Source organism: Balaenoptera borealis (assembly GCF_965194805.1).
Source record: "Balaenoptera borealis genome assembly, chromosome: 2".
In the NCBI taxonomy this organism is placed as follows: Eukaryota; Metazoa; Chordata; class Mammalia; order Artiodactyla; family Balaenopteridae; genus Balaenoptera; species Balaenoptera borealis.
In genome coordinates, this window is record NC_138867.1 from 42,243,455 (window position 1) to 42,256,270 (window position 12,816).

The 12,816-nt window shown below is 38.2% G+C and overlaps 1 protein-coding gene across 6 annotated transcripts in view; it reads left to right on the forward strand.

The window, feature by feature from the left end:
• Window positions 1-12,816, forward strand: part of ITGA1 (integrin subunit alpha 1) — a 231,151-nt gene that overhangs the window by 126,801 nt on the left and 91,534 nt on the right. For all 6 annotated transcript variants that reach the window (XR_014241839.1, XM_082382196.1, XM_082382197.1 and 3 more), the window contains one exon: window positions 10,725-10,873. Coding sequence is in view for 5 of the 6 variants with exons in the window: in XM_082382196.1 (XP_082238322.1) it covers window positions 10,725-10,873 (149 nt within the window). In the remaining variant the exon portion in view is untranslated. The remainder of the gene's footprint in view (window positions 1-10,724; window positions 10,874-12,816) is intronic.

A 12,816-nucleotide genomic window follows, 5' to 3' on the forward strand; every position in this document is an offset into this window, starting at 1 on the left:
TTTTTCCTTCCCCTACTTAAATATAAAAATGAATTTCAAGAGATACTGCCCAGAAGAAGATGCAAAGATCTTTCCAAAGATGGAAAGTTCCAAAGATGGAAAGTTATGAGCTAGATACAGGACTCTTTAAACTCCTCACCCATATCAAGGATATAAAGGCATTAAGAATGAAGTTGACAGATTTGTGAAGTGCATTTCTCTGTAGAAAGAGCCTAGTGAGAAAGGCTTCAGTGAGATCATACAGTGAGCTTGGTGTGTGTCTATGAAAGTTGGGACATGCAATTGATGAGTGTCTGACTCCTGCCTGAAATATCTAAAGGGCAAGATAGCTGTCTGGCTGCTGACAGGCGAGTTAAGGCAGTGGGATTGGCCTCACACCCAGAGTTGTCGGTACAAAGAATGTGTTTCCCATGGATCATTATGGAATCATGTTAGCTCCTGTCCACAGAATCTCCTGGAAGCGAGTGGAGGCCTCTGCACAGAACAGCCGAAGCCTTCCCTGATTCCTAGGGGCCACAGTAGTGAGATGCATTCACTCAGGCAAGGATGCAGGTGAAGGGAGATCTCCAAAGAGCCCACCAGAAAGATAACACCTGTTAGCACCTACTCCATCTTAGGACAGCACCAGTCAAGTAAGAATTTCTGTACCCTGTATTTATCTTCCCTCCCTCCATCGGTGGAGATGTCAGATATTAGAGTTAGCAATCTGAGAGAAGAGGAGCAGAGAAACAAAGAAAGAGCCAGTCATGCCCCTTTCTCAGCTACAGGCTTCTCACCTCCCATAAGCCTTAGTAGGGGGAGGAGAGAAGATTTAACTATAAGTCAACTTTGATATTTTGTTTTATTGATTTTGTTTTAGTTTAGGTTGAACCATATGAAATTGTTGCTATTTGATCCTTTTTTGACCTACAAATACAGCACTTTCATGTGGTACAACCTAAATTAAAATATAGAGCTTTTTTTAAACAGACATTTTAAAACTAAAAATAATAAAAGTCATAAGACATTTATCTTTCCATCCAGTGAGAGTAGAAGAATTTCACCCTAAATAAGTTTTAAAGGGATCATGGGCCAAAAAAAAATTTTACATTCTAATTATACCTCATGAGTTCTTGTTTGTTATATCGATATTAATTACAATTATTCACTTGATACAAAAGGTGAAGATCAAATATTATGGCCTACTCTCTGCAGTCATAGATTTTTCATTTAGTAATTGCAATTATTGGAAAGGAGTCTCAAAGATATGGAATGTTTCGGAAGTAATTTTCACCTCCACGGAAAAAAAAAAGGAAGGAAGGAAGGAAAATAAATTTTAAAACTTTCATTAAAGTTTCCATATGACAATTAGTATACATTAGAAAAATGCAATGCAAGTGACAAAAACATTCACCCTAAATAGTTACTCAGAGTTTCTCCCATGTTTCTGTGTGGTCCCATTAACACTTTTTGCAAACATAGTCAAGGAACTTTTGCAAACCAGTTTTTTACCCAAGACAGAGTAAAGGCTGTAAAATTGTTTTGTAAAAAACCACCTATAAAAACAAACCTGAAACACTCTGAGCTTGCCATAAAAGATATGATGGTATAAACATTATGGAGGTCTTATTGATCCTCAATACCTAAACATAACATTGCTTTTAATAATAAATGAGAATGATATAAATATGCCATATACAAGTACATTACCCTAAATAAAAGCAGTAAATTGTGAGGCTTGATATAAAAAGTGAAATATACTAATGGAACAATGTCTAGACTGTTCCTATCAAGAGTATAGCATAATATTAAACCAGGCAAAATGAAAGAGGGAAATTAATTAAATTTTAGGAATATTATTTATCTTTCTTTTTACTACACATTTTATGGCCATTTCCCGAGGAGCCTAAACTATGAGGGCTGATTCACTGTTGTGAGGTCTGCGAAGAAACCTGTCTGAGCCGTGCAGCTATGTCCTTGTCAGTCAGGCTGTTGTTTCCGAAAGTGGTGCTGGGAAGGAGGTGAACCTCCCTGCTCACTAGCGTCCTGGTCTCCATTGTCCTCTACCTCCATTCATCACTCATCTGAGTTATTTTTCCCATGTAAAGTCTGGATCATGGAATTTCCCTGAATAAAAATCTCCTGTCCTTGCCTGTGGAATAATACCCAAGCTCTCCAGTGATTTATAAGACGTTCGTCACCTAGTGGCTTGTCATTCCACTGTCTCCTGCCTCCTTCCCTTCTTGCCCTGTAGCCACTCCTACCCTGGCCTTCCCTGAACATGTTGCTCTATGCTCACGTGATTCTCTCTGCCCGGAAAGCCCTTCTCCACCCCAGGCCCCATGTGCGAGGTAAACTTCTGAGACTCTGTTGAAATGTCACTTTCTCTGTCCTTTTCTGTGGTTATTCCCCCCACCCTTCCCAAGAAAAATCCCTTCCCCTCCATATTCCCACAGCATTTACACACCCTTCATCCACTGCTCTCTCACTCAGTGGCATGGCTTTTTGTTTCGTGAGTGCGTCTCTCCTGGTGGAATGTGAATTCCACAATAACAGCATTGTGCCTTAATCCTTTTACTTATGGAATACAGTTCAGAGTTTCCTGCATTGCCTAGCACGTAGGAGGCAAGTCATTTATGTTGGAAAAATGTAATTTCTGGAATTTTTAATTTCTCCTTGTGTTAAAAATCATTATTGTACTGACCACCATCTCTCACTCTGCTTCATGAAGTCATTGAGCTAGAAGGGACTTGTTTGTGGGGGACACCCCAGACTCCCCTTTACATTGTGTTTCAGGCTTTTCTTTGGAGATGTTCAACACATCAAGCCCCATTCACCTCTGGTCCTGATTTCTCCCATAGTCTTCCCCATTTTAACATCTTCTAGCCTTACATTTTTTAGCATGGGTCAATTTCATTGCAGCATCTTCCATCAAGCAAGAGACCAGCTAAAGACATCCTTTTCTTAGGACCTACATGGTTTTTTTTTTTAATAAATTTATTTATTTTATTTATTTATTTTTGGCTGCATTGGGTCTCCGTTGCTGCACAGGGGCTTTCTCTAGTTGTGGTGAGCGGGGGCTACTTTTCATTGCGGTGCGCGGGCTTCTCATTGAGGTGGCTTCTCTTGTTGCAGAGCACGGGCTCTAGGCACATGGGCTTCAGTAGTTGTGGCGCACGGGCTTAGTTGCTCCGCGGCATGTGGGATCTTCCCGGACCAGGGCTCAAACCCATGTCCCCTGCATTGGCAGGTGGATTCTTAACCACTGCGCCACCAGGGAAACCCAGGACCTACATCTTTAATTTACCGAATTTATTTGTGTTTCTGAGGAATCATTTCATCTACTGTGAACCAGTCCTGTTCTTCCCTCTCCATAGTGACAAAGGTTAAGCCAGGTTTCAGCTAACACAGCCTTGAATGGTTTGTATTGACAGTTAATTTGGATTGAAGCCTGTATTACCACCGCATTCATACTCTCACTTAATTGCAGTAGAAGCACGTTGTAGGGCAGGGCTTTTGCACCTTACTTTGGTAAAAGGAAACATAAAATGACCAGACGCAAAGTCTGAGCTCTTATCAGATTAAGCAATTGTGCATCCTACAGAAACACAGAAAACTTTACTGTGCTTCCCTGTCATTACACCCCTAAAGAAGCTATTGATTGGATAATGTTAATTGTTGAATGATAACCCAGAAACTTAGCTCATTTTGGGCATTAAAATTTAGGCGCTGGTGTTATAACTCTAACTTAAGAATACAAGGTAAAAAAAAAAAAAAAAAAAGAATACAAGGTAATCGTATAATTCTAAATGAGGAAATAATTCCATTCCTTCATGATTCTTTGACTCAGTATACTTAATAGCTATTTTAAACACTTGTCTTTTCTTAAAACTCCCTTGTCATTCTGTTGTGACTTTAAGTTTTATGAGAAAAAATTAGTGATTTTTGTGATTTCTAACAGCATCATTCCTTCCATATTCCTCACACTCACTTTCCTCCTTGTTCTTTTCTACCCCCAAAAGAGAAAAAGCCGTTTGGATAATTAATTCATTTTAATTTAGCAGATATTTATGAAGTATTTTATTGGTCAAGTATTATGCTAGATGTGATAGCAATATAAATAACAAACTCTAATACTTTGTCCCTAATCCTGAAAAACCTTCCAACTTAGAAATGAAGTAAAGTCTTGTATTTGGATAATTGCAATGCATGACAGTGTGACATAAATATAACAAGGGTGAATAAAGCAGAACAATTCATTGATCTTTACGAGTAGATAACTCAATATTAGAATAAAGCAATGTTTTGCAAGCTATGTTGTTTGAGGTGTTGAATATGTTCCTTACAAAAAAATATTCTCTTAAATAAAAATAAAATACATCAGGTCTTCCAATTCGTGATTCACAATGCATGTTTTCATATTAAAGATTCCGGGAGCACTTTCAAAAGAATCCACTTATGAGTCAGAGTAGAGCAATTCAGGAGTGAGAGAAAGCCTTGCTCTTTTGCTCCATTTGAAATGTGTGGCATTTTTTTACTTAACATAAATAGCAGAGGGAGGCAGACAGACAGAGACAGAGAAACTGTTATACTTTGTATTAACAATTGCTTTCCAAGATTATTTGATCATGGACTCTTTTTAAAAAATCATACCTAGCAACTGAGAGAGTTAGTATTCCCTGGAAAAGGGGTAAGGGAATATTAGTTTGGGGCTTATCTGAAACATGATTGCAAATTTTATGTTTAAGTGGAAAGTTCTAAGTGTTACAAACCTCTTGTTCATGTAACAGAATCCTCAGCCAGTTGTGTGCCTGGTTTATGCTATAATGTGAATCACCTCTTACTTCTCTTTGGACTTAGATTGTAATTACAACTGCTTAATCAGGAAGTTCAAACTGCATCTCCCCAGGAGCTAAATGTGTCCCTTACAGTTGTCTCTGAAAAGTAACTTTTCTTTCTACTGTGGTCTGTCCCCCCTTTATAAGAATCTACTGTTACTATCTTCATCTACTCTTTTACTGATGCCATAAGCTGCTCTACCCATTCTCCCTTAAAGAAAGCCCACATTTAACCCAGTTTCTCCTTTTAGCTGCCATCTCTGCCTACTTTCTTGCATTTAGCAAAAATGACTAGAATCTTTCCATCTTTACTATTCCTCACCAGCTCTCTACTTAACTCCACCTTCTGGGTCTTGTACCATTCCAATGCAATTGGCCCCTTCAAGTCAAATATGATGATTATTGATTGTTTATCTTTCCGCAAATTCTGGAATGATTTAAATGTCTTTACTGATCATCCTTGACAGATTTTCCAGGCTCAAGCCTGCTTTGCTTTCTCCCATTCTACTATCATACTCTGCTGTCTGTTCTTTACCTGGGTAGCTCATTCAGAAAGCTGGATCCTCCTTCCTCCATGAGGGCCTTACAAGTGAGACAATAAATGTGCTTGCGATTCTCTCTCCTCCTGTTTCCTCACCAGGTATGTTCATCACTTTTTATCTCATTATTTAATTCTCATACTTATTTGACTCGGTTGTAGATGCATGTATACCCATTATGCTAGTACAAATCTGTTTCACCTGCCTTAAATTATAAACTAAGCTGGGACTGAAACTATTTCTACTAAAGTGGGTCTCACCAGTACTCAGCAAAGCATTACATATGTTTTGTGATTTGAGCATTCTCCTGTGATGAAAATTAGTAAATGGCACCCTTTTCTGGGGAAGACACAGCTGACCTTATTCTATCTGGTTCCTAAGGAAATAAGAACCCCTGTGTCAGCCGGAGACCTACACTGAATGTCATTTTCCTGAGATGTGAGTTCCCACTGCCCACTCTTCTAATTTCCCACACTTCTTTATATCTCTCTTTTTCTGTTTATCATTATTTCCCTACTATCTCAGTTTTCTACTTGCCTATGTGAAATGTTATAGTCATCTAGTAAGAATGTATGAGGGTCAACTGTGAGCAAAGCAAAACAGTGGTACAGGATAAGAGAATACCAAAAGCTATGATGCAGTCCATGCTCTTTACCCCTGCTTGCCCCTTCCGAATTTATAATGGAGTTGGGAGATAAAGCAGGCGTACAAAAGTTGAGAAGAATGCAGGGCTCACAGGAGCAGCACAGACAAGTTTGCTTCACAGTTTGAAGAAAGGGAAGATCAGTATGGACTCTTGGCAACGAGGTGGACAAAGCTGCAGAGAAAGTGAAACTTGAATTGAATCTTACCGAATGGGTAGACTTAGCTTAGTTGGAGGGAAAAGGAAGGGCATTTGGTCTGGGTAGAGTTCAACCTGAGGAGTCCTAAAGATGAGGATGAATAAAGAATGTAGGGCCAGACTGTTGAGTGGCTGAAAATCAGGAGGAAAAAACTGAATTTTAACCTATAGGCCTAGTATTTCAAGAAGCAGCTTGAAGCTTTATCTATTTTCTATTTTAATTACAAGTACAATTCTCTTTTAAAGTATATTTCAAAATCCTTGATGTAAGCAATGAAGAGTTATTGGAGCTTTTGAACAAGGAAGACACATGATAAAAGCAGAATTTAAAGACAGTAAATCTACTATTAATATGTAGAAGGATTTGAGGAAGTGGAAATGGAGGGAGGGAGATCAGCAGTGGAAAGACCCGTGACTGCCGTGGTCCAGGTTCAAGGCAATGATGTCTGGCCTGGGCTGAAGAAGGAATGCAGAAACATAGATAATAGCTGCCTTAGATCCAGTTCCCCAGAAGCAAACTCTGAGAGGAGGAATCCAGTGATAGCAATTCATGAAGGGAGTGCTTCCAAAAGAAAATAGGAAGGGATTTGGGGGAACAAAACAGAGCAGCCACAGAGGACAAGCAAGCACGTGAGTTCGGGTGAAGTCAAGGCCTCAGCCTGATCTGGAAGGGGCTCCAAGTTAAGTCGAGGGGCTGGTCTTGCATTTTCCTGCACTCAGGCATTACCTATGGATCAGGGCAAAGGGTGAAGAGGGAGAAAACTCCCAGGCACTTCTGACTCTTTGAACCTTTGGGGCAAAGCAGCTCTAGCAGTCCAAGGACAATCATCTGAGGCAAGTCTCAGGTGGAGCTGTTAGAAGCAAAGTGTACAGAAAGGGTAAGGGAACAGGCAGTTATAAGTTCTCTTATATCCTAACGTTTACAAAAAATAAGCTTATAAAAGTGAGATATATGTTAAGTAGTAAGAGAGATAGATGATAGATAGATAGAAGATATAAAGCACTGATCTCTGACATAGCAAGGTGTTACATCTTCTGCTATTCCTGGTGTGAAGATAATTTTTCCAGATAATCCAATTCATAGTAATCAGTTCATAGTATGTTCTATAAGATATGGAAAGTGCGTTGTAAATGTAAAATGTTACATCACAAAGCAGCCTTATTTAGTTGGCATGACTTCCATCTCTTCTCATGTGAACTCCTCCCCATGTATAAATGAGATGCTATCTTTTTCCTGAGTAGTTAATATCTTATCACTAGAATTTGATCGAAGGGAACAGTACACTCATTAGTAAAAAGTAGTAGGATTGTTGGGCAGTGCTATGTGCAACCGCATTTGGGATTCATGAGCAAAACTTCAAAGTGAGACCAGTCTACAAGGTATGTGATTTTTGTCTAACAAAATTCAGTGTCATAGGATCACATACAGAGAAGGAGATATTTGGACTTAACCGGAGTTGGAAGTTAGCCAAGTTAGTTAATGGAGGGAAAAAAAGTTTAAAGTAGTTAAATGTTTGCAAGTAAATGATTATGGTGATGGATCATGGAATCTAGGCTGGGTACAAAAAAAAAAAAAGATAAGATCTGTGAATTAATTAGATGTCTTAATGTGGTCAAGGAATTGATGAATTGGATATACTAGGTAAATGAGCTGAAGTTAATGATCAGAGAGAAGAACACTTGACATTGAGATTGAGGTGCTACAATTTTTCCAGATGACAAGGTGAAGGCTAAGACCTTGGAAGTGGATGACATAGGCAAACTAGAGGAAAATATTACTAAAGCCAAGGAAGTCAAAGAAATGAGAGACTAGCGTGTTCAGTAGATTCATCCAGGTAGTAAAATGTCCAAGAATAATGACAGGAGTTTTCAAAGTTCTTTAGTCTCCTGCTTAATCAAATCTAAACAAAGAGAAATAAAAACAAAACCAACTCTGTAAGACACCCTGAATGGATGAGCAATTAACTTCCACAGCAGCATTTATTCACCTTGGTACCATAAATTAGGTATAATGATTATCTAAGTAACAAAATCATTTTACTTTTATTTACCCTGAGCATTTATATACACAAAGACAATGTCAAACCTACATGGTTTCCCTTGATAATTTTTCAGTGTCTCCCTGGATTACTAATTAAAAGCTGTTAGGGTCATTGGGAAAAGAATTTTAAATCTATTCAGAAAGTAATAGATAACTGTACATAACATTTAATTGTCAAGCAAATAACCTGAATTGGAGTCATGGGAGACTAATAATTGTCTTTTTCCAATTATAGTAGCACATAGTCTTGGAACAGATGGTGACAGATATTAGGTGAAATATACAGTCAAAGAGCAAACCTAACCTGGACGTGGATTGAGCAGATTTTGTGTTTATTCAGCTTATGGTGTACTTTCTCTTATACTTGCATATGTTCTCTAATTATTTCTTATTTATCTTATACCTGACTCAGCAATTCTAAGGAAGGATTTGTATATTCCATTTCTTTTTAAAAAATATGATCTATTTACTTGTTTGTCTGTTTTATCGTATTTTCTAATGTATCTCAGTTGGCTAGCTAGCTACCTGAACTCATTGAGTAGCCATGAAGTGGCAGCAGCATTTAGCAAAAGCTGAGGTGATTAGAAAATGGGGGGAAGTCAGCTATATGCCAATTTTTAAAAAAAGAAAAAATTTTTAATTTAAAAATAAAAGAGGAGACTTAAGTGGGAACATAATTCTATGTGCTGTAACAAGTGAGTTTACACCTAGAAAGATTTAACACAAGCACCTAAAAAACAAAATATGACTAGAAAAAAAAAAAAAGAAAATGAGGGGATTTGGGCGAGGTAAGTTTTTACTGAGACAAAATAGAGAGATGAAGGATACACATCCTAGACTAGGCCTCCTTCTGCCCCTTCATTATGGAAAGTGAGTTTTTTTTTAACTCAGCTTCTTCATTTATAAAATGTGATACTAATTTATGTTACTATAATTTGAATAAGTTAGGAAAGAAAGCTAAAAAAAGCAGTAAAAAATATAGGATAGTATTAAGGCATGGTGGCATAATTGCTCCAGGTTGTCTAGTATACTCCAGAAGGTAGCGCAGAGACGATAAAGATTATGTTTAATTGGGAGTTCTCTTATTTGTTTCTGCAAGTGCCAGGGTATGCTTTTGGTTTCCAAAAGAACCAAGCTGTAGAAATGTATCTATAAATCAGACAAATAATTAAGCCTAAAGATTTCTGACAACAGTGACATCAAGGGAAGTACAAGGTAGATGCTGATCATTTATGCCGTTTGGAAATAGGATCAGACTTGGAAATAAAACTGGCTGAACAATGGGCTAACTAGACAACTGCCTGGAAAGAAAGCAGCCCTTTCTCAAGTTACTTCCCCTACCTAAGAAATGAAGTGCCCAGAACTCCTACATTAAAAAGACATTCCTTTGGGTAAAGAATTCTCTGAGTCCCTAATTTTGGGGTAGGAAGGTTAAACAAAAAGTAACTTCAGGCACAATTCTTGATATAGATTAGCTTATTGTTCACATAAACCTTCAAAGGAGGGTGTAGAAAAAGGATAAGGAAAATGGGCAAGGGGTGGGGGAGGGTATGGAGCAAGGGAAATCGAAGCAGTGGCACTTAACCTTCTAAGTCATTTTACTTCATGATGGCTCTGCTGTTAGCTGCCTGCATTATCCAACCTGTAGGAAAGAAAGAATGAAAGGAGAATGGAAGTTAAGAGAGGGAAGACAGAGAACAAGAAAAGAGAGGGAAGGGCTGATTTAGGAGATGTGGTGCTACAGCTGAGCTACATAAAGCAGGAAGCACATGTGTGTCTTTGCCAGATACATCCCCTGCTTATTCTTCCAACTTCATCTTGCCCCACTCGCCCCTCCTAGCTTGGTCCAGACTCACTGACTTTCTTTCTGTTCTTAGAGCCCCTACCTCTTTCCCATCTCAGCTTCTCCACTTGCACAGTTCCCTTTGTGTGGACCCCATCCTCCCTCTCAGCCACCATCTGAACAGGTCTCCACCCTTCTAGCACATGTCTTTTAAGTCTCAAATATCACTTCTGAAAGGCCTTCCGTGAGCCTTCACTTTAAATTAGGCTCCTAGGTTATACTTGCCAATAATAGCTTTTCTGTTACAGCCCTTTTCACAGTTTACGATTGAACCTGTATTTAAATGATTCTTGTGTTTAATCTCTCTCTCCCTCTAGTTTAGAAGCTCCATGAAGGCAGAGGCCATGTCAGTTTCATGTTCTACCCCCTCCCCAAGCTTACCAGAGTCATTCAGTAAACACTGTTGAAGAGATAAGCCAGCCCTTTGAGAGGTTTAATAACAACACTTTCATTTGTGTTCTTTGGCATCCACAATGGCAATGATCATTTCTGTCAAAGTAGAAAGATTTGTGTACTGATAGAGTTTTAAACTCATCTGAAAGACTAAAATGTATTATTACATCTGATGCATATGTTTAAACGCAAAAAAATTGAAACAGGGAAGTCTGCTAGATGGATAACTCACAGTGGCTTGGTATTTCAGGTTGGAATTGTACAGTATGGAGAAAATGTAACCCATGAGTTCAACCTCAATAAGTACTCATCGACGGAAGAGGTGCTTGTTGCAGCACATAAAATAGTCCAGAGAGGTGGCCGCCAGACGATGACAGCCCTTGGAATAGACACAGCAAGGTATATGGATAAAAAAATAAGCCAAAGTAAAAGACTGTGCAAAAATAACTGCTTACGATCTAGCCCTTTGGAGTATTAATTGAACAGTTGCCTTAACAATATTTAAAGCCATCTTGTTGAAAAGAGATTCAACTGATTAACTAATAGTTATAGGATCAAATTTTTCTGTATTACAATCTCATCACTCTTCTTATCTTTCCTCTTATTCCAAGGCTTTGATTGATGGAGAATCAGTCCAAAAAATCGCTGTAGTCTACGGCATCACATTCTTGGGTACTAAGACATAATATTAGATAATATCTTTTCCTTTTATTCTTTGTTTTCAGCTTCTAGGAATCTCAATCTAAAAAAATGGATTAATATCAGTCCGCTTCTACTCAATATATATCTATACCCTAATATGTCTATAATTTTACAGCATTTTACAGATTTAAATTTTATGGATTTAGGGTTATTGAAGCTCTCAAATAAGAGTTTTTAAGAGGGCAAATTAAATGTTGTCTTATTTGAAATCATTTTCAGTGAAAAGATTGAAAAGAAGTGGAGGGACTTCCCTGGTGGTCCAACGGTTGGGACTTTGTCTTCCAATGCAGGGGGTGCGGGTTCCCACATGCCTCACGGCCAAAAAAGAACCAAAGCATAAAACAGAAGCAGTATTGTAGCAGGTTCAATGAAGACTTTATAAATGGTCCACATCAAAAAAAAATCTTTAAAAAAAAAAAAGAAAAGAAGGGGAAAGGATTTCATGATTTGTGCTCTCTCTCTTTCTTCTTTACTTTCTCCAAATTCCCTCTAATTCACATCCCTCCCTTCCTCCCTTCTGCAGTTTCCTTCAGGGAGCACACATAACCCACCCTGTGGTTGAATTTCATTCTATAAGAACCTATAGAACTGTTCTTTTCTTACAATGTTCAGCTCCTCTTCTCTGTATTTTTTCTGATCTCACTCAGCTCTTATCTTTTGCTGTTTCTCCCCTTAATCATCATGAAAGCTTCTGAACAAAAACTAAGCACCAAAATCACGGGAAATCTAATGGTCAGTTTGACTAATGTTAAGGATCCTTCTCTTAAGTGCCTTCAACTTCTGGACACTCAGCTGATTCTGCGGAGTTGATTACCCATGCCCTCACTTCACCTGCCTGCTAAGATCAGTGTTTTAAGGGGACTGAAACAGTTAATATGGATACTCCAAAGAATGGGTTGGATTTTCAAAAATTTAAAATTTCATGTGCAGCTTTAGACTCATAAATGTTAGAAAAGCATGTGGTTCTAGTTATATGGGGCCCATGAGAAAAATAACCGCAAACAGATGGGGTAATTTTACATTTACCTGCCTGTAGATCACCAATTTGCATGCACAAAAGTGCACACATTTAGGTGTGCTGAGTGTGCACTCTTAAATAATTGACTAAATGTGACCACACATTCAAAGTAAATCAAAGTGTTCTTTGAAAGCTCTGAGCCTGTAGGGAACTTTGTTTTCCAAAGGCAACCGCTTAAGATGAATATTCATCATTGAAAACTAACTGAAGAAATATTCTGGCTGCTTTTGCTCCTGCATAAATACCACTCTAAATACCATGTCCCTATATGGTTTTTGCCTATGTGTTTCACAGAGGGTCTAGCTGTAGGACACAGAGTTTATTGAGTTTTGTATATAAATAAGACTCCATAATGATATTACTAAGTACTCTTCTTATATCAGTTTTTCATGTTTAAGTTTATTTTTAATTGCTCTTGATTCCTTTCAGGCAGGACCAGTTGCAAATAATATTTCTAAATTTTTAGAATCCTTTACCTCCATTTTCAGTGTCTCCCAGTTCAAAATATTTTTGTGTCCCCTTATCCCTATCCCAAATTTTCTTTCTTTTCATTGCTTCACATGTTTAATCATAAGGCCTGGATTCTCCTGTCCCAAAGAAAGGGATTCTCCTGGGATATGTT